The 22,660-nt window shown below is 46.8% G+C and overlaps 1 protein-coding gene across 1 annotated transcript in view; it reads right to left on the bottom strand.

Moving 5' to 3' along the window:
- Positions 1-20,691, bottom strand: part of LOC122179377 (neural-cadherin-like) — a 42,159-nt gene extending 21,468 nt beyond the window's left edge. The window contains exons 1-13 of the mRNA XM_042870200.1: positions 19,812-20,691; positions 12,227-12,421; positions 11,434-11,659; positions 11,145-11,349; positions 10,498-10,609; positions 7,536-7,785; positions 7,204-7,346; positions 5,465-5,637; positions 4,995-5,163; positions 3,710-3,880; positions 1,703-1,875; positions 1,431-1,598; positions 520-769 (exon numbers count right to left, since the gene is read on the bottom strand). Of these exons, the coding sequence (XP_042726134.1) occupies positions 520-769; positions 1,431-1,598; positions 1,703-1,875; positions 3,710-3,880; positions 4,995-5,163; positions 5,465-5,637; positions 7,204-7,346; positions 7,536-7,785; positions 10,498-10,609; positions 11,145-11,349; positions 11,434-11,659; positions 12,227-12,421; positions 19,812-20,691 (3,115 nt within the window). The remainder of the gene's footprint in view (positions 1-519; positions 770-1,430; positions 1,599-1,702; positions 1,876-3,709; positions 3,881-4,994; positions 5,164-5,464; positions 5,638-7,203; positions 7,347-7,535; positions 7,786-10,497; positions 10,610-11,144; positions 11,350-11,433; positions 11,660-12,226; positions 12,422-19,811) is intronic.
- Positions 20,692-22,660: the final 1,969 nt, after the last annotated feature.

Genomic DNA, 22,660 nt, shown 5'->3' with positions numbered 1-22,660 from the left:
CAGAGCCTTACAGAGAGATTTTACTATATGGCATGTTAGGTCAAATCTTTGAAAATTGATCCTGTTGTAAGGACTTTTTCATTTAAATTGTTTTTACCACAGTGTTAAATAAAAAAATATGAATGTAATGAAAAAGTTAAACATCTTATATGAAGCAAAAAGCCAACCTGCTGGTAACTTTTTCTATAGAGAAGAATATTTCCAGTGATAATTTGGAAATCTTTATTAGATTTCTCCCTCTATCAAAAGGAATTCTTTGTGCTTGCATTTATACAAACAAGCACTAGCAGTGGGTAAACATTCACACACCATTATTGCATTACTACATTTCCACATCTTCTAGCTGTACTTACAACATGTCTCATTATGACTGTTCAATTTCCTTTGATAGGACAGAAATGCGCAAATTGTTCTTAGGCAGTTTGTAATATCATGTACTTCACCTTAACTCATGGTGTTATAGCAAAAATAAGGAGAATAGCGTTCTGAATGAGCTGTTCAAACAGCAGCAATGCTTACCTGTTACATTAACATAAACAATGGTAAAGGAAGCTAGAGGAGTCATCGCCACGTTCTGTGCCCGGACTACCAGGCTGAAGAACTTGGTTGTCTCAAAGTCAAGTGGTTCAGCAACAAGAAGAGAAGCAGATCCATCAGCTCTATTTGGCCTCAGGTAGAAACGAATTGGCATGTTTGTCTCTGGAACTTGACCCTCTTCCAGGTTATATGTAACCCTGGGATCACCAAGAGGGGACATGGCTTTGATGGTCTGAAGGAGAAAAGAGCCACCATGTGCGTTGGCACAGGGTTGGAAGTGTTCAGTGTTCAGTTTGATGGGGAGAACAGTGCATGCACGCACGACTAGGACAACAGACAAGAGAAACAGTTAAGGTGTATTCTGAAGATCTGAATTTCATTTCACAACATTTAGGCTTGTTGCAGGTCTTTAATCAAAAACAAATGTAGCTGCTTGTACAGTTTAGCCAACAGAAGAAAAGGCTCTGAGGAAACCTCATAGCAGCCTTGCAGTACCTAAAGGAAAGCTGGGGAAGGATTATTTGTCGGGGAAATGTAGTTTTAGAACAAGGGGTAATGGTTTTAAATTAAGAGAAGGTAGATTTAGATTAGATATTAGGAAAAAAATCTTTGCTATTAGGATGTTAAGGCAGTGATGCAGCTTGCCCAGAGAAGCTGCGGATGCACCAACCCTAGAAATGTTCAAGACCAGGTTAGGTGGGGGTTGGGGCAGCCTAGTCTAATGGGAAGTGACCCTGATCACAGCAGAGGGTTGGAACTAGATGGACTTTAAGGTCCCTTCCAACCCAAACCATTCTATGATTCTATGTTTCTGACATGGATGCAGAGGGAGCACAACAAAGGAAGACAAAATGAAAAGAAGAGGGAGGTAAGCAATCGTATTCATAACATACCACTATCTTGGTGTCACGGATGGTGTTTTCAGGGATTGTTACCCAGTATCTGCTCTGCTCCCAGCAGGGTGGCTGGCTGAGCGCATTGGTGATGCTTACGGTCAGCTCCACGGTGCTGCTCCTGTTGCCCCCATCCGTTGCTACAATATAGTGACTAACGCGTGTTGTCTACGAAATGAAGAAGATGAAGGATATTTGCAAAGTATTTTGTGCAAATCAAGACCCTCTGTGATGGGTCTGGGGGTTGCTCCATTCCAGCAAGCTGTCATTACCTGGGAGATCCGGTGGTTCACATACACCCAGCCTGTGCTGGGATTGATCTGGAAGTACTGAACCTGATGCGCTAACATGGAATACGTGATGGCAGCATTCACACCTTGGTCACTGTCATGAGCTGTGACACGAAGGAAACTCGTCCCTATGGGAGTGTCTTCACTGAGGAAATCTTTGAGAAGAGAAAGGTACTGTTAGCAGGTTTGTTCTGCTAGCCTCTGTCAGGACAGTTCTGGGGACTGTCACTCTTACAGCTCCCAGATGCTTCTGTCCCTCTGCGCCTGGTATCATGAAGGTCTCTGTGTTTTGAATTGGTGCTGAATGTGAGCAGTAGCACCTCCATGGGGAGGCAGGGGTCGATGGCAGAGCAGGAAGCCTCGGGTCTCGCTCCTTGCTCCCAGCAAACTGACTGCAGCAGAGGCAGCGCCTCTGTGCCAATGGTTTGAGGCAGACCAGTCCTTCTCTGAACCTGCTTTTGTAACTGTCATCTGAAAACATGACAGCGAAAAGGTGCACAGTTGCATAGAGTAGTTTTGTTTTGTCTTCCTGATTCCTAGCAGGGATCCCAAAAAAGTTATGAGAAATAGTTCACAGTTCGGCATTTTTGAGCTGGGAAAATCAGTACTGCTCAGTATTCATAAAACAGTGAGCTCATATTTTCTGCTTTTTCTCCCTCAATATCTGCATTTTGTGGCAGCAGGGCAGTAAAATTATAAACCACCACCACTCCATGAACACAAAGTTGAGCTTTAATTAGCTTCTCTTATCCCCCAGGATGTTTAGTTGGCCTAGGATTCATGTCCCCAGTGTGTCAGTATAGCCAGAACTACTCTTAGAAGAGATTTACTGGCATTAAAGTAGATTAATGAAAATGGAATTTATTACAAAGAAACACTGTAAAATATCCTTTCTTTGTGTTTAGATTTATACTTTTATAGTCAAATTCTGTTAAATCACATTGTAAAAAAAGCATTCTGTTACTTGGAAGGGTCTTTCTTTCTCATTTCACGTACTTCTACTTGCTGCTGGCATAACTAGCAATTACTATGCCATCCATACTGCACAGAGTTAAGCATTTATTTAATGCCTTCATTTCATGCAGATTTATAAGATACATGGCTTAAATGAGGGATTTGACTAATATGCTAGTGCACAGAAATAAAGAACCAGCAACTTCCAAGAACAGAAACCTATGACTAATGGCATTTGATCCTGTTGGAAATGAAGCTATTTTTAATTCTGTGACGTACGAACATTGATTACTTAGCTGTTGACACTGGAAAAGTGCTACACATAGAGTGACCTCGTTGTCTGCAGTTTCCCCATCCCAAAGGACTGCCTAGATGATCACTGCGGCCCTTTCCAACCCAGGCCACTGTATGATTCTATGATTCAATAGACATATACTTAGATTATTTCTCAGCAGGTCACTTTTTTGTGATAAAATCCTGCCATAAAGCATTCAACTTTTTGACTCCTACAAAAGATTCTGGCCTCTCTGATGCTAGAGACAACATACTTACAAGCCAGGATCAGGGCTCACAGCCACCTGCAGACTACAAGCCAAGGATTCCAGGTTGTTTGACAAGAGATATATCTAATATCACTCCAAACCATTTGAACAGGGGCACTCTATCAAGGAGACAAAGATGATGACTGCTCTTCTAGTCAGGGTTGGTGAATTCTCAGCTACAATATCATGTATTGTTTTAAGATACTGAACAAAACGTCAGTGTGCAGAAAGATGGGGCAAGGAAAGACAGAAAATAGAGAGATCAGATTTGCATAGTTTGTAGGTCTGAAGACAGTCAGTGTTTTTAAGAGTATTGCACTGAATAAAACACTTAAACAGTGATCAGTTCTGCCTACTTGCACTGGCAACAAGATGAACAGTAACTGACTCAGCTGGCAGCAAAGAAAGACCTGAAAACTTGTCATCAGTATTAGGAACTATTGAACAGGTTCATGTTATAGCACTGGGACAAGGTGGTTAACCAATCACTCACATTGGTAGCGACTGTTCTCAAACTTGGGATCGTTGTCATTGACGTCAGCAATCAAAACAGTGATCTGACAGACGCCGATCAGCGGCTCCTGTGCTTGGTCCGTCGCGGTGACAGATAGGATGTGCTCCCTCTGTTCCTCACGGTCAAAGCTCTGCGTGGTGGTGATGACCCCTGAGGACACAGACACCTCCTGTCTGCGTGCCACAGCCTCAGGACTGAGCCTGCAGAGAGGGCCCCCACTGCTCCTCTACAGGAGACAGCTACAACTGCTCACAGCACAACCCACACCAACCCTGCAAGGCGCAGCCCCAGCAGGATCAACCACACGTTCTGTCTCTCCTCCTTTACTTGTTGGACACCAGCAGCAGACAGCAGGTTTCTCTCCTGCTGCACCCTAGGGGGCTTCAGTCTGAGCTCCTGGCTATCTCATTGCCCAGTCTCCTCATCAAGACATCCCATAGGGCTGTTCCAGCAATAGTCTGGGTAATTGAATATTTCAAAGTTAGCTTGTGATTGCTCTGGAATTTTAAGTGATATAACCAAGGTCATTTCGAAAGTGGGAACCTTGCTGAACAGATTACAACGACATAGAATCATGCTGTCGGTCAGTAAGTGGAACAACTTTCTCCCAATCCACAGCTTTTCCTCTCTGTTGACCAACCCTCTCCCAGCCTCAGCTCTTTTTCTCTGGTTGTGAGCCTTCAAAGTGGCCTTGGGACTACTTCCAGACCCACATCTCTGCTACGCTCAAGATAAGGACTGTGTTTCTCTGTTGACAGCTCCCCAAGTTTGGACACCAACACACAAATACTGATCTGATCTGACTACAGGAACTCTTTCATCCAAGAGGCATCAAAAATCTCTGCCACTGTCACCTTCTGGTATGAACATTTTGCCTCTGTACACATGACACTGTCCTTCCCATTTGTGCATGAACTGAGAAGTAATCTGCATTAAAGAACTGTAAACCCCACTGAAGAGAAGTACACACTCAAGCTGTTTGATTCTATCATGCATTTTATAGCTGCACTTGGTTCAGTAGGAAGAGAACTGACTCAAAATAGCTTTTAACGCTTGTATTGAACAGGGGTTTGTTGCCCTACCTAATTTGTCTTTTCAATCACTATAATCTTAATTTAATCAATATGCATAGTTCTCCACATAGTCTATCTTTTCAGTATTTATTGTATAAGCTGTTACAGTTAACCCAACAATCAGACCACGGCATTCTCACTGCAATACAATGGTATTTTCATTTCAACTCAGCAACCCAAAAGCCACTGACCTGTGTCCGAATCGATGCTGAAGCCCAGGGAAGCTCCATCACGGTGCATGAGCCCATACTTCACCTCTCCATTAACACCGAGGTCTGCATCGTAGGCTTCTACCTGCAGCACGTACGTGCCCGGAGGCTGGTTCTCCAGAACCCAGGTGCTGTCACTGTAGTAAGAGCACTAAAAACACACCCAAACATCCAGCCCTATGTATTACACCAAGCCGTGTGAATTAGCTGCGCAGTGGCAGCACATCTGAGAAGAACTCAGAAGAAAAATATTACTTATAGTCACAAAGAAATCAAGCTGGAAGGAAGAAAGATGAAGAAAAAGAAAAACAGAGAATGAAGACTTCTCTAAGCACAAAGAAACGTGTTCAATCATAGGCTTGTTCTGTTTCACACATTTCCTTCACCAGGCACCAAGAATCTATAAGGCCAGCTATGGATGGGAAGAAAACACCTGCAGGAAGACATCTTACCTCTCTGAAGACAGGCTTGTTGTTATTAATGTCATTAACTCCTACAATAACCTCAGCAAAACTGCTGAGAGGAGTGGGTCCCCCGGAGGCATTGTCATCTATTGCAGTGATGTTCAGGATGTATTGAGGTCCTTTCAGATTGGGCACAGGGCTTCTGCGGAGCTTAATGATACCTGCATTTGGAAGCATAAAGTGCTTTATTTTACCAAGGAGGGCTTACATGTTGTATCACAAGTGATTTTAGGAGCGGGAGCTCAGCTCTTTAATTACCCTGCCATTTTCCTCCTCAAACAGCAAGGCTTCAGCTCATATCCACACCAGTGCTAACAAACAAGCAAAATAAATAGAGCATCATATTTCCCTGCCACTGTATCTTGGTTGCAAAGCACAGGGCTCAGTTATCACTGAATCACATCAGCCATCATATCAGACAACACAGCCCTTGGACAAGTTCTCCAAATTTTGGCTGATATTCGAATCAACCATGCATAATCAAAGAGCTTTTTCTAACTGATATGAAGCATCTTCACTTGCAGAATATGGTGCTTTCTTACTGTTTTTGGCAGAGCAATGAAGCAGAGTTAGTAGAGAGTAGACAGTACCATAGAATCACAGAATGGCTTGGGTTGGAAGGGACCTTAAGCACCACCTAGCTCCAAACCCTGCCATGGGCAGGGCTGCCCCCACCTGCTCAGGCTGTCCAGGACCCCATCCAGCCTGGCCTTGAGCACCTCCAGGGATGGGGCACCCACAGCTTCTCTGAGCAGCTGTGCCAGGACCTCACTGCTCTCACAGTGAAGAATTTCTTTATTACACCTATACCTAAGCAATACATAAGCTCTTTTTGTTTCAAACCCTTAGCCCTTGTCCTTGGAAAACGTCTCTCTCCATTTTTCTTATAAGCCCACTTCAAGTACTGGAAGGCCAATATAAAGTCAGTCTGGATCTCTCTCTCCTCCTGACTCTCTCTTCCCCAGCCCTCTCAGGTTTTCCTCACAAGAAAGAAAATGTTTCCCCCTTTTTGTGAGAGCCAGGAGAAAGAATGCTGGAGAAGAATGGACATAAAAGGAAGAAAATGAAGGCCACGTGTAGTTTTTCTGTGAGATCATGTTGTTCCTAAACACCTCCTACACGCTCGGGGGGGGGGGGGGGGGGCTGTCCCCATGTCCCCACTGTTACAGCTTGAGAAGTCAGTGAAAATATCTTTCTTCTTATTTTTTTTCTCAAGGTTTCAAAACATGCTTGTTTTGTGCATTCAACACATCAACAGATGTACCTGCAAAGAAGCCAATCAGTTATTTCTCCTTTATTGAACAGTACCATACTTTATTCAAAATGCAGACATTTAAGCAACGTAAGGACTAGTACTGAGGTAAGGAATTATTTATTATGTGACAGTAGAAACGAGGCTATAGTGACTCGGCAGCCCTGCACTGTATTCGTTTTAAGTAAAATCTGTTCTCTTTTCAGGATCCATTTTCTCCCATGCTAACTTTGTGTTTGGAGTATGGAAATTAAAATAGAAAAGACTGTTTAGAATTATTATATCTCCCAGATGTGCATATATGAGGTAACTGCTGTAGGCTAGTGGTGTAAAAGTACAGATAGTAAAAGGATGTGGACTTAGAGTTACAGGAAAATTAATGATGGAATTTTCAAAACCTTTGTGAACATCTGCCTGAGTGTATTAAACCAGGTACTTGCATTGCCTTACAGCTGTGACATGAAAGCTCTCTTACCTTTCTGACTATCCAGTTCAAAATTGCCCTCCTCATTTCCTCCAGCAATTAGATAGAGCACCGCATCTCCATCGGGGTCCATGGCCCGGACAGTAGCCACTAAGGTACTGGGACCAGCATCTTCCGAGAGGAACGTTCTGTAACTGAGGCACAAAAGGGAACAATCACATTCAGTACCAGCTTCCAAAGCCTTTCTTCAGACACATCACCCTTTGGTTTCACTGGTACTTACAAATGCACAAAAAAACCCAACCCATTTAGTCAAGTTTTATCAAGGTTACACACATGAACAGCATCTGTACAAAGCAACGTGGGTGTTCAGGCAGGCTTACACAGGCTGGGAGAACACGGGTGCCTCATCATTCACGTTGGCCATTCGAATGCGCACCGACGCGGTTCCTGTCCGCGGGGGTTGTCCTTTATCGACGGCGATCACCACAAACTCATACATGTGGTTGGCTCGCTCAAAGTTCAGCCTCTGGTTAGAATTGATGACGCCGTGGTGGGTGATGGAAAAATCAGTGCTCTGGATGAAGTAAGCGATCTCCGAGTTGGAGCCAGAGTCACAGTCTGTCGCAAGCACTATCAGGGAACACGTTTAGCAGAACGGTCATGCCACAGAAAAGGTTTGGGTGTGCTGTTTCCCACCTAGTAAACTTCTTTTGGAACAGACTTTGCACTAAACTGCTTTCTCTGTGAAAGCTGTGTTGCTGCGGGAAGGAACTCAGCAGGAAGCTAGCCAACAGTTCTGTCCCACATGCATCCCAGCAGCAATGCGAGAGCGAGCCCAGCACTGCAGCACCAGTAATTACCACGCAATCAATACACACACTGTTAGAGCATTATCAGCCACAAACTGTGTCCTCGCTCTCTCAGGGGATGCCGTTCCCATTTAATTAGCTCCCAGCTATGTTACAGCTAAAGCACTTTTTAATTACCTGGCACTTCAAGGTATAAAGAGTGATTAAACATCGCTCCCTGGCAAGTGCCATCTGCTCAGCAGCAGCAAATCGGCAGAACAAAGAGGGCTTACATGTTGTATCACAAGTGATTGTAAGAGCAGGAGCTCAGCTCTTTAATTACCCTGCCGTTTTCCTCCTCAAACAGCAAGGCTTCAGGTCATATCCACACCAGTGCTAAACCACCTCCTCTTGCAGGCAGCAGGACACAAGTGTGGCCATTGCAGCAGCCAACAGGCTTGAGGAAGGCATAGGAGTGACTCCAGTGCTTGACACCCCAACAGACAGCTCTATGGGGTGCAGAGGCAGCGACCCAGAGTGATCAGCAGATTTGCTCAGAAAAAGAGAAGAGAGGGATTTGAAAAAGAGCAGTGAAATACTGTGCTACTTATCTGCAAAAGGAAAGACCAACCACCTCTGCCTTTGGGAAGTTACTCACTTCAGTGTATGGTGGTTCTAACTTCTCATTTCACATCTCAAAATTCTGCTGTGAGTAAATAAATGGTTGGCTGTATTACGACTACGAGAGCAAAGGCTATGGAGTTAACCACTCTTACTGCACTGAAGATCTACATCTATTAAAAATCCGAGAAAAGTAGAAATAAAAGTGAAATAAAACTTAAATTTTGTGGTAAAGTGTCTGTTTTAGAAAGAAAACTATAAAGTGTAATGCAGCTTTGATGTGGACAGTTCTGATTTATTCTAAAGAGCTGACATGTAACCATGTTACTGACATGTAACCATGTTACTGACATAAAACATGTTTTACATGCTCACTGATCACACTCTTCTATTTTTCCTGGCAAGTAGGGAACATGACGCTTACTCACTGCAAAGCAATCTCTTGCTTCCCAATAGCAACAGGGAATTCCATTCCCATTCCATTCCTTTTCATCCTACAAACTGATCTGCACTGCAAAAGTATTTTGAGACTCATGCAGCAAGTGCAAGCAAGTCTGAGCTAGCTCTGCCCATGCTGTGTGCTAGCTTACTGCATGCTAACTACACATCAAAGCCTGCTAGTTTGGCTGAATTTGACAGCTACAACTCCAAGCCCTACTTTGCTAGTACAGCAGTGCAGTTGAACAATTACACCAGCAAAGGAGAACAACCAGCCTCAGCACAGCAAAGGCTGCCATGAATCCGCATTTCTCTTTCTTTGTAGGACAACCTGGGGCTGCTACATGCCTCCTAGTCCTTCAGGAACTACAGCCAGGTAAGAGCTGCTCTTTTCTGAAGTGGTATTAGCATCAGCAGCCAGGTTTAGCAGCTCCATGTGCAGGTGACTGCACTTGTCCCTTCCTCGCAGCTGCTCCCGATGCTGCTCAGCCCTGTGACCAAGTTGCCCATTTTTACTGTCACTGTATTTACACAAAGCACTTTCTGTTTTAAGCTCTTTCCCTTGACATTCACTCAATGTGGCAATTGTAAACCTCACTGCACAGCTTTGCCATTCTGTTTGCTCTGGATATGGAGTGTACACTTTTCCCCACAGTTGATCAGCTTTAAAGGTCTCACGGAGAGAACAGCTTTCACCTTTTTAAAGAAAATCACATACTTGAGAACTTTCAGCAGCTGATGAGCTGGCAACTTATTTCTTCCTGTGAGCCATTAGACCAAAGCATGAGCTGCAGCTGTTTGCTTTCTTGTTAAGTTTCCAGGGAAAGCATTCCCTGCAGCCCTGCTATCAGCAGGGACACAAGGGAGACTAAGCTTATTATCCCCACTGTGTCCTGTGCATGTTCAGCTTCAAATGGTGGAAAACTACATCCTCGTCTTCAAAAGAGACATCTTCTACACCTGTACTTTTACATCGAGTCTTGCCTTGGTACTCATCCATTTCTCACACAATTTATCACCAGCCTGCGGTCTCAGCCTGAGTTTTAAGCAGTGCGTCTCTGTGCTATGTGTGGAATCACAGTTGGCTCGTCAGATCTGAGGACACCTAAGATAGAGGGTGTTTAAGTGACATCAGTTTGAGGAACAGACTTCTATTCCTTTTATTTTATGGAGTGAGACAAGACATGCCACACCACCCAAGTTCAGTCCTTACTTGTGCAACCACAGTATTTTGAAAGTGACTGAAGTTTGGGTTGGAACTTGGGGTTTAAAATTATTTCCAACTGCTCTAATTTGTCAGCAGGATACTATCCTGAAAGAGAGTAGGTTTAGATTATATATAACGAAGAAACTCTTCACTAAGAAGACTGTGAGGCCCTGGCACAAGCTGCCCAGAGAAGCTGTGGGTGCCTCATCCCTGGAGGCGCTCAAGACCAGGTTGGATGGGGCCCTGGGAAGCCTGAGCTGAAGTGAGATATGCCAGGAAGGTGTTCACCTTGCAGGAGAGATGTGCCGATGGGAATGGTTTCGGGAATGCTGTCCCTGCTGTAAATGGAGTTCTGGAATTCAGGAGAACAGTCATTTTCATCCATGATGTGGACCATAACCTGAGACAAAAAGGACACGCTGAGATGTAAGTTCATTTTCTATGCTTAGGAAAACATGCACCTCACTCCAGACAAATCTGGGCATTCAATGGAGGCTTAAGGATGGGACAGCAGTAACATTAAACATTTCCTTGCACTATGCCCTCAGCACTGAGAAGTGCTACCACCTCCACTTCCAAGCTTATGGGAAGCAAATCCATAGCCAAACAATAAGATTTCTTTTTTCTGGAGCCTAAACTGGCCTCATATAAGAGTCCAAATTTCTGCCTTGACCACAAGACCTGCCTCTCAAGCACCATCTACCTTCATAGAATAGAATCATGTAATTGTTTGAGTTGGAAGGGACTTTTAAAAGCCATTTAGTCCAACTTCTCTGCAACCAGCAGCTAGATCAGGTTGCCCAAAGCCCCATCCAGGGATGGGGCATCCTCCACCTCTCCAGGCAACATGTTCCAATGCCTCTCTATATGTGGTAGATCATTCAGGTGACAGAGATGGATGGGACAGCGGGTGGCAAGTGAAACACTCCCCGTACCTCAGTCACACTGCTCAGTGCACTCCCAGCTTCCACGGCTTTCAGGAGGAGGTGGTAAAGGTGGTGCTCACCCTCATAGTCCACAGGGTGGGTGAGCAGGAGCTCGCCACTCTCCTGCCTCACAGTGAACAGCCCACTGGGGTTCGTCAGCAGCAAGTAGGACAGGGGCTGGTTCTGAAAGGAAACAGCCTCAACCACTGCCACTCTGTAAAGAGGGAGAGAATAGTGTTTCACTCCAAGCTGACTCCTGACACAGGTGAGACAGCTTACCTAACAAAGCAGAACTTACTTTTCTCCCGGTGGTGTGTTTTCAGGGACAAACACACTGTAGGACATATTAGTGAACTGTGGAGGTCGGGAGCCCACCAGGATGGAGATGGAGGCAAAGGGGCTCTTGTTGCCATACTCATCTGAGGCTTGCACTGTGACCACGTACTCCTTGTTCCACACTAGAGGTAAGCCCGTGGTCATGACGATCCCAGTATCCACATCAACCTGAAATCGTTCTTCGCCACCTACCAATGTACACACAGAGCTGGTCTGAAAAACGCCCTACAGCAAGAACATTTGAATCATAGAATGGTTTGGGTTGGAAGGGACTTTTGGGGATCTAGTTCCAACCCCTGCTATAGGCAGGAACACCTCCCTCTAGACCAGGTTGCTCGAAGCCCCATCCAACCTGGCCTTGAGTGCCTCTAGGGGTGGGCATCCACATTTGCATCCTCATTGTTTTAAAGTAAGCTACCCTCAAATCATTTACCTGTATCCCTACATTCATTTCTTTTTCCCCCTCCTTGTCTCTCACTCACACCATGTTATCTTGACTGGTGCACAGTAAAAGAGGACAGAATGTATAAAAAATATAAGGCTCCACTTGTTTTCAAAATAGAAGTCAGGCAAAGCAAGGCAAATTCCCATCCACACATCTATTTTTCTTAAAGCACCTCCACCTTCTTCACCTGCTGTATCCATAAGGATCTCCCAAGAGGTAAAATCTATCAACTGAAATGATAATATGGGAAACCGATAGGAAAAATCTGCAGGTTTGCAGAAGCTCACCACTTCTTTCAGACTAGACCTACCTGCAATCAGTGAGTAAGATACACCAGCACTGGTGTTCTCACTGTTGCTGTATCGTGCAGCAAGCCGATAGACAAGAGTGCCTTTCCGCGCATCTGGATCAATGCGTGCCAGGTAGGGGTATGGGTACATGGCCCAGGACAGGAGCTCCTCTTCTGGGGCCAGGAGGGTCACATGGCAGAGGTACCAGTCGTCGTCTGCAAAAGATGAACATACTGCCAGATTCTTCACAGACTCTCATCAGCAGTGTTTACAGTCGGATCCTTCAGCAGCTGTAAACCAAACTGAATCACTCGTCACATTCATCTTATTGCATGCACGAAGAGTTCAGTTCACATATGGACTTTTAAGGCTTGATGTGCACTAAGTACAGTTAACAACTACTTGAAAATACTTTCAATAATAGATAGAAATTAACTAGATATGCATGTTAAACACTGTGCCAGTTACACCACTTAGTCATTAAACAATTTTAAATGTATATTCATCTAAACCCAGGTGAAATTTGACCATTTTATTTTCAACAGATTCAGCATAAATCTCTCCACGTGCTGGTCACACCACTTTTGATGCAGACCAGGACACAGCTGGCTGCAAGGACATGCTGTTGGCTCATGTTGAGCACTCATCAACCAACATCCACGAGTCTCTCTCCTCAGGGTTACTCTCAATCCATTCTGTGCACAGTCTACGTCTGTCCTCGGATCATTAAATACACAAAATAAGTTCAAAAATAATAATAATAATAATTAAAAAAAACCAAACAACAACAAACCAACCAACCAAAAACTCAACAACCAGACCCTAAGTGCAGAAAGGGAGAAAAGTAGAAATCAATGTGAGAGATGTGCATTGCCTGCCTGACAGAATATGGTCAGGTATTCAGACAAATTGCTTCAAGGTTGTAGGTCTGCTAAGGTCTACAGCACTGTCAGAAGAGACAGGCACACCTGGGTATCCACATGTCTCAAACAGGAGGTCCCAACCTCTGCCTTTAGGACAACCAAATTTTAAACTGGACCAAAGAAGAAAGCAGCATGTGAGCAAAACTGAAGGTCAGAAAGAAGCCAGAAATTCCAAACAAATCTTAACTGTAGACCTCAGAGATCAGATGCCAAACAAAAGACTCCCCACAGACAGAGATATCCCCCAACATGGAAGACTAGCATTTATGGGCAGTCTTACACCAGTAAAAATGTGGTCTGGACAAATTCATCTGAGATAACTGCCCCCAGGAGGGGAAAGACTTAATTGAATGTTTAGTTTTTGAAGTATTTAAAATAATTTAAGACAGGGTTTCTTTAGCTAGAGTAAATTCTTAGATTACACAGTTTCTCTTTTTGTAAACTACCAACATTGAATAAATGGGAACATTCGTTAGACACATTATCCTAAGAAACTTCTGCAATCATTCAGCAAAAGGCAAGGCTCAGCCCTCAGCACAGGCTAGGAGACGACCAGTGCTGCTCTAGGTTTCAATATTTCATCCACAGCTGAGAGGAGGGCTGAGAAACAGACACATTAACCAGCCCACCCATACCCAGCAACATTTGGCAAGTACCAAATAGAATCAGTAACAAGATCCTGCTGTAAGGAGTTGTAAAAACCACCACTACACCAAAATATCAGCCCTTCACATAAGCCTTACTCATTAAAATAAAACAAACAAACAAAAAAAGGCACAACCCATACACAGGAATACATTGCATTGAGTTCAAGACAACATCCAGGGAAATAACTGTATTGCTCAAATTAATGATAATTTTCTTATCTGAACTCACTCTTGTCCCATTTGCTTGTGCAAACAGAGCCCAGCAGGACTGGAAATTACAAGAGGGGGGATTTAGATTGGATGTAAGAAAGAAGTTTTTTATAGTAAGGATGGTGAGACACTGGAACAGGTTGCCCAGAGAGGTGATGGATGCCCCATCCCTAGAGACACCTAAGGTCAAGCTGGATGGAGCTCTGAGCAATCTGATGTAGATGCAGGTGTCCCTGTTCATTGCAGGGAGTTGGACTAGATGGCCTTTAAAGGTCTCTTCCAACTCAAAGATTTTACTGATTCTAAGGAAGCTTTTACCTTCAGAAAGACTGAGATCTTTGTCCATTAAACATAATGTTCAACCAAAATAATATACTGATTATTTTTTATAATGACCAAAGCTTCAAAAGAAACAGCTAAGCATTTCAGATCCCAACATCCTTCTGAAGAGACATCAAGTTCTTTAAAAAGGCAAGTAGGTGATGCAAAAGCCACTTCTGCCTTTTCTTCTTGGTGGACAGAGGGGCTTCACTGGCAGAAGCAGCAGTGCCACAGCAGCCTGATTGCTGCAGTGTTTTCCATCACAGTGCCCAGAAGCACGATCCCCTCCAGCACCCAAGAGGACCTACAGCTCTGGGAAGTGCCTCAGAACGCTGTGGTGCTGGCAAAGCAAAGATGAGGCACTTCACATACAGAATGCCTGAATGTGAGGCACGCACCTTCCTTTAGCAGTTCTTAGCTGAGTTTTTCTGCCTCAATCCCTCCTGCTCAGCACGTGAACTGCTCTCAGTTCTCATGCCCATCTCTTCCCCGGGTATGGGCCCAAAGAAGGCAGATGCCACACAGCCGCACAGAGCCTCTGCTGGCCAGATGTACAACAAACAAAGGTATACAACAAAACCAGTCCCAATGAGGAAGATAATTTTTTTCCAGCTTTGTATTGGCTTTTCAGCTGTCAGAACTGGAAAGCCATTAACAGATCGAGTCGTTGAAATCAATAATGTTTTATTTTGTTCCCCTGTCACAACGGCAGCATCCTATCAAATCAAAATACAACAGGTCACCCGTTTTGTCAATACGAATTTACTGAAAACAAACAATCCAGGAAAACAGGCTCTGTGGTCTGTGAAGAAGACTACCAATGGGATAAAACACTGGGATTGACACCACACGTTTGGATAAGAGCCCTGGTACGATCCAGCTAGAAGTCAGAATGAAGGGGCTGATTTTCATGGATATACCAGCATGTCCCCAAGGCTTCAGCATTACTCCTCGGTTACAAATAACAACAAAGGGTTGGCAAAGGCTGGTTGGGTTGGTGGTTGGACTAAATGACCTTAGAGGTCTTTTCCAGCCCTATGGATTTTGTGATTCTGTGGTTCTGTGATTCTATGATTTTATGATGCTATGAACAGCACATCAGGGATGAGGCTGCTTGGCAGCAGCAAAACCAGCCTCAGGAACTTAAGCAAGAGGAACTTAAACTAAACTCAAAATAATTTCTCAGAGGGCAATTGTACCAATAACTGTCCCAGGAGAGCAGCAAACAGAAGGACAGGGAGAACTCACTGTCCAAGTGATGAAGAGCATTGTGTCCATTGAACAAGAGCACGAAGAAAAGACTTGGAAAAGGTTTTTAAAATACAAATGGCTTTTCTTACAAACTTGTATCAACTTCATGTCCAATTTAATCATTTTCCTTTCCCAAGCAGAAGAAGAAAACGTGATAGATGTGATTTTCTCTTCCTGAGATGAGGTCTTGAAGTACACCAACTAATGTGGGTTTACAATAGAAACCTTGTACAAACTGAGAAGTAAAAAAAATGTTCACATCTGAGAAATAACGGTAGTTTATGTTTTGTTTACATTCTCTGTGGCAAAATAAACTATTTGAATGTAAGAGACAGCACCTTGCCATGCTCTTGGGCCCAGAGGTCACAGGGCAGGGACAGGAGCTTCTGCTGAACCCTCCCAAGAACCCGTGCAGCTCCTGTCAGCCCCACTGAGCCTGAGGAAGGCTTGCAGTCTTCAGGACTGAAATGAAAAACTAGCCTCAAATGACCTGCTTTCCTCAAATTAAAGAAAAAGAAGTAATGGCCAGGAAACACCTGCTGTGCTGAATAAGCTAATAAACGTCTATCTCAAATGTCACACAAAGAAAAGAAAGAAAGTGGCTCTAGAATCCTATAAATGCATGTCCTGTAAATCCACAATTTTCCTTATGAAATGCACTTTACAGGAGCAATTTTCAAAAATGGAGTTGAACAGACTGAAAACTGTGGAAGATCATAGTATTTTGGTTGAAGCAGAAAGGAAAAACAAGTGGAGGGGCACTCATTTGTTTCTATAGGCTTAAGTTGCCCTCAGGCTGCAGGCTGGGCAGCTGCTGAGGCAGTAAGGTAAAATGCTTGGCAGGCAGCTTGCAGGAAATCTGTATTTGCCTTTAAAACCACACTTGAACAGAAGACTGGGACAATCTGCATCCACCTGTTTTTGCAGTTATGATCAGTCACACCACTCCAGTGCTGCCTGAGGTGTCACACGTCTCATAAATCTGCTTTCTAACAGCCCCCAGGTACCTGCAACCCAGTCCTCAGCAACTACACAGTGCCCAAAAGCACGGAAGAAAAGCATTGCATATGAGAAAAAATAAAAAAGATATAGATGGAAACAGTTCATGAAAATTCCTCCGTGAGTACTTTTGTGCCTTCCAGAAATGTCCCCCAGACACAAGCATTCACAGGAATAATATACTTACAGAGTACTTGCATTTCCAACAACATGCCTCATAGCAGCAATTAATCTTTCAGCAGCACTCATTGTTGGTTTTACAAATACCTCTGAGCCTACAGCAGTGATGCTCACACAGTCTCGCTGCCAGCTGGGCCCACCCTCTCCTGCCCAAACAGCATTAGGATCTGGTTGCTGGGTTGTTCCTACAAGCTTTAGGAAAGCAGCTGGCCAGAAAATGGCCAACTAAGGGTTTCCCCTGAAGGAACGGATAAGAGAAATCAGTTTTCATGTGGTCTTGACAAGCAGACTGGTGAGCAATGCTCCACCTTCGCTGCCCTTCCCATTGTGCATGAAGCAGAGGAACAGCTTCACAGGTAACACCCTGGAATCAAATCCTTCCTTTTTTTCATTTCTTTCCTCCAACTCTCTCAAGAAAAGTTGTGCAGGGTGGTTTCAATGCAGTCATGGAAGTAGCAGGTCAACTCTGCTCCAATCAGCCATGAGAGATGCTTGGGGGTGAAGTTTCTGATAACGAATAGATGTGATTTCTCAGGGATATCCTAAGGACACTGGATCCAATGCTCAGGGTACTGTATCCCCTTGTAACACCCTGCCTCACCCGATGCACACCACAGCAGTACGTAGCTATGACCACATCTTCCATATCTTGAAGGCAGGGCAATATCCTTACCAGTAGCATTACAGAAATAGGTGTGCTTGCTTCCCTGAAGGCATACAAAGCATTACATCAGTTTGTGGATCAAAAGCCTGCAGCCACAGTGCACCTTGATGAGGAACAGTGCCAAGTGCCCCATCAGCAGCTGTTTCAGCAGCAATGGCTTTCCTCCCTTGGTTAACCACAGCCAGCAGCACTGCAGCCCACCCTGCTGCCATCAGTTGGTGACATTTCTGGGACACATTTCTTCATGTACCCAACACGGATCGCCCCTCAGGTTTCAGTTGGCAAGGTTTAAGGAATTTAGTCTGCTCTCTCATTGGTGTTCTCCTATACAACAGGTCACCACATTTCCCCTCTTAAGCGACATCTATTACAGTGAAAGTAGTTGGTGTCCTCTTCCCCTTCCACAGACACACAGAATTATACTCACACAATATCCCAAGTTGAAAGGGACCCTTAGGGATCATTGAGTCCAACAGCCCTACCACTTTGCTACTCTTCCTTTCCCAAAGCTTTTGTCTATTCCATTTGTTTGCTCCGCCCAAAGCTCCACCAACTCATTTGATATAAGCCAGCAACTGGAGGCATACAGCACTGACTGCAGCCTACACACCTTATGCTCAGGTCCATCCCTCAGTCAGCAATACATAAGCCACCAAGAACTGTACAGTTACAGGAGCATAACCCCAAGTTCTTTCCATCAGCCTATTTCCTAAGGCCACATGTTTCAAGGATTTGTTCAAACTTTCTCTTAAATTTTTGACAGCTCCCACTAGCATACCTACTTCACTGCTCAGGCAGAAACTTCAAGGTTGAACAGAAATGCACTAAATTATTGCTTTAGCACGGAAACTTTAATGAAATGCTGCTGAGGAGGCCTCAGCTCACATGAGTAAAGACAACCTTCAAAGAGGATGAAGGAGGGGATGAAGCTCCCTTCCATCCCGGGCTCGGATACCAAACACAAAGGCAGCACGTGTGCTTGCCCAGCTGCCCTTCATGGACAAACAGAGAATGTTTGTGTCCATGTTCCGGACATCCTGTCCTGCAGCAGTGTCACAGGATTACAGAATATCCTAAGTTGGAAAGAACCCAGAAGGGCCATTCAGTCCAGCTCCTGGCTCCACACAGGACCACCCAAAAATCAGGAGCTGTAGGCTCCTTGGTCAGAGCTATGGTGTATTTCCTTTGGCTTTAGTTACAGCTGGAAATGCTTCTTATCAGCTGTGTTTCCACAGGGCCAGCTATGGAGCCTCACAGCAGTGAGGGTAACCCCATGCCCATCAGTGCTACCAAGTGAGTTGGGAAGCAAGAGGTTGTGGAACTCCGTACACAGAACACATTTCAGTATTTTAGCTGTGCAGCTTGAGTGCTGTGTCTTAGCATCACAGAATTGTTGAAGATGGAAGGGACCCTTAAAGGCCAACAGATCCAACTCCGCTGCAATGAGCAGGGACACCTACAGCTACATTAGGTTGCTCAGAGCCCCTTGGGCGTCTCCATCGATGGGGCACCCATCGCATCTCTGGGCAACCTGTTCCAGTGCCTGCCGGTCACCTACTGTTAATTATATTTGGTAAGGGGCAAGAGAAAGGAGAAATGATAAGCAGGCACAAGTAAATTTTGCTTGGCTTCAGACAGCTCACATTTTAAGATAGTAGAAGCCTCCAGCTCTGATTGTGTTACATAAACTGCAAGAAAGAGAGCTTCAGTTCATCCCTGGGCAAAGCTATGGAATAGTTTTGATTTTAAAAGCAGCTCAAAAGAGCATCAAAACGACCTTGTCCCGATTGGTCATTGAACTCCTTTCTCCCCGAGGCTCATCCCTTGTCAATACATTATCTGTGCACAGACACGAGTGAAAATACATAGCACAGAGCTGCACTGGAGAGGACAGCATGTCTGATTTACACACCACCACTCACAAGGTTAATTGCTGTGTTCAAAATAAGCAAGGCCACCGGGCAGCACGTTGTCCAGACAGCTTCCAGTGCTGGCTGGGTCTTGGCTGAGAATCATAGAATCATCATGGTCGGAAAACATCATCTAGTCCATCCGTCAGCCCATCACCACCATGCCCACTAAGCGCATCCCTGAGTGCCACATCTTCGTGACTCTTGAACACCTCCAGGATGGTGAATCCACCACCTTTTTGGGCAGCCCGTGCCAGTGCCTCACCACTCCTCCCGAGAAGAGATTTTTCCTAATATCCAGCCTGAACCTCCCCGGTGCAACTTCAAGCCATTATACCTCTCCTCCTACGGCTTTTACCTGGGAGAAGAGACCGACGCCCACCTCGCCACAGCCTCCTCCCAGGCAGCATAAAGCGATAAGGTCTCCCGGACTTCCTCTCCCGCAGCCCCGAGAGCCCAGCACAGCCCAGCCCGCTTCCCCGCGGCCCGGCCGCCCTTACCTCTCCCCGCGCTGCGGTGCACCTTGACGAGCGCCTCGGCGCCGCCCCCGGCCGGCAGCTCCCGCCGCAGGTAGAGCCGCCCCGACGCGCGGTCCACACCGAGCGGTGCGGCTCCGGGTGCCGCCAGCTCGAACCACCCGTCGGTGTCGCGGCCCCGCGGCAGCGTGAACACGGTGTCTCCCACCCGCGCCCCCGGGGGCAGCCGTGCCGAGTACCGCCGGGGTCCAGGGGACGGCGAGCGCGGCAGCCGCCTCCTCTGCTCGCCCGGGCCGCGCACGGCCAGCGGCGGGCGCGGCGGACGGCCTCGGTCCCCCGCCCGCACCCAGAGGCTGAGGCGGCGTGACGCCGGCGGCGAGTCCGCGCTCGGCACCCGTGCGCCGCGGGGCACCGCGAAGAGCGGGCGGCCTCCGGCACCGGGCGGCCAGGCACGGTAAGCGAGCGGCGCGTCGGGGCTCTCGTCGCCGTCCGAGGCGCGAAGCCGCGCCAGCTCGCCGCCCCGCGGCGACGGCTCGGCCACCTCCAGGCGCGCGGCGGGCGGCGGGCGCGGGCGGCGGTCGTAGCGAGCCGGGAAGCGGACGCGCGGCAGCGCTGCCCGGGGCCGGACGGCCGCTCGCAGCAGCGGGCGGTACTCGGTCCGCGCTCCCTGGTCCGGGCGCCGCGCCGTGCGCGCCTCCAGCTCCCCACGCTCGCCCCCCGGCCGCCGCTGCAGAGGCTCCCCGGGGCCCCACAGCGGCACCCGCGCTCCCCGCACCCGCGTCTCCGCCGGGCTGTTCTCGGGCACGTGGCCGGAGAAGTGCGGCAGGCGGGGAGCCCCCGGCTCCGCCGCCGCCGCCCCGCAGAGCAGCGGCAGGGCCAGCAGCAGCCCGCCCGCACCCAACATCGCACCGAGCTGGCTTGGCGCGGCTCCGAGCCCCTCCACGTGCGGCCCGGCCCGCACCCCCGGCAGCGAGGAGGGGCTGAGTGAAGCGGGATCTGCCCGCAGCCGCGTCCTATGGGAAGCTTCGAGCGAGGTCATCGCGACGCCCCAACTACGTTTCAGTCTCTGGGAGGGATATTCCGGGGAAAGGATTAGCGTGCTGCTCGAGTGCGATACTGAAGCAGTCCCACCGAGTCAGGGAAACAAACGCACCGCTTGCTTGACACCTGAAGAAAGCAACCTGGGCATGGGATCACCGTGGTTGTTGTAACGCAATCAACAGAATCACAGAATCATTAAGGGTGGAAAACCCTCTAAGATAGTCTGATCCAGCCATCAGCTCACCCCCACCATGCCTGCTAACCATCTCCACAGTTTCTGACCACCTCCAGGGCAGTGACTCCCCACCACCCATGGCAGCCTGTGCCACTGCCTCACTGCTCTTTCGGAGAATGTTTTCCTAATATTCAACCTGAACCTTCCCTGACATAACCTGAGGCCATTACATCCCATCCTACCACTAGAAGTGTGACCCCAGGCCAATGACTTTCCACCACTCACCAAAATGAAGGTCACCTATTTCCTCTAAGCACAGGTCCCAGTAGCCTCCCACTCCTGCTAACATGCAGCTCAAAATCTGCTTTCTCCCAGGGACAGCTTGGGAGCATCCTTTTGCTGAGCCTCTGCATGCAACTGGCTACACGGGGCTTACATTTATATGTTGGTTGCTGCAGCAGGAGCTGACGGCCAGGCAGCTGTGCTGTAACATCAGTGACAACGCACCCAGGCTGGAAGCAAAACTGTGCTCCAGTGCCAGGTACAGTTGCAATCAGCACTGGGCAAATACTGTGGACACCCAGCAAAGTTGACAGCCAGGTGCTGGTGCTGAGAACAAGCAAAGCTGGGTCACCACATCCTGTGGTGTCCTGGGAAAGCAATGGGCTGACGGCTCCTGCCCACTTCTCGGGATGCTCAGGATGAGAAGACGGGCTGTGAACCCAACCACTTCCAGCAGCTGTTTGCTGTAACGCCACAGAGCTGGCCATAAGGATCCAGCAAGGGGCAACTCACTGCCCCAAGGTTTGAGTGCATCCCCTATACTCTCACCTAAAAACAACATGAATAATTCCTGACCTCAGAAAGGCACCAGGAAGATAACTAAATTGTGGTCCTTAATATGAGCCAGCCACATTATGAGCATTATTTTCAACACCCAATTGCACAAAGTCATTGCAATGACAACAGATGTACGTGCAGATATATACTGGTGGACACAAATCTCACCCTACAGCGAGATGCAAGCACAACAGAAGTGCACTTGGTGGTGATGACCAGCCTTCAGCACTGCTCTTGTTGGAGTCGGGCAATTTGTACCCATCAGTACATCTTCTGAAAAGGGAAAACTTATTTATAATAGGCCGTGCAGATTCTTTGCAACTATAAAAAAGGACCAAACTGCACTGTTTTGTTGGAAAACAATACTGATATGAAGAAAACACCTCCATTGGTCTCTTCAATGAGAGTCATTTTCCTCCTGGCCATCAGGGACAGCTGGGTTCTGCACTACTGGCATCCCCCTGCCAGGATGCTGCTGAGGTGATTGGGTGACTCCTGTGCAGCCATCTTCCAAAGGAACTTGGGCATCCTGTGTAACTGAAGGCACAGAGAACCTGGTGCAGTATCAAGCAAAGAGGCAACCCCACTACAAATAGTGAAGTGGCTCTTGGCTGTGATAGGAAACAGGAAGGAATAAGTGGAAATTGAACAAACTCCTCAGAAAACATGAGGGCACTGCCAGCTCCTGGTGCTGAGGATCACAGTGAAATTCAGCTTTGGGATCCTTCTCTAGCAAACACGAGCTCTTCTTACCCCATTTCAAGGTCGGGCTCTGACAGAGCTTCCTATGGTGCAGCACAGAGGAGCTCCATTCCTG

This window comes from Lagopus leucura, unplaced genomic scaffold, assembly GCF_019238085.1.
Source record: "Lagopus leucura isolate 7727_CA_CO unplaced genomic scaffold, USGS_WTPT01 Super-Scaffold_100002, whole genome shotgun sequence".
NCBI lineage: Eukaryota > Metazoa > Chordata > Aves > Galliformes > Phasianidae > Lagopus > Lagopus leucura.
This window is presented reverse-complemented; position numbering and strand designations above follow the sequence as displayed.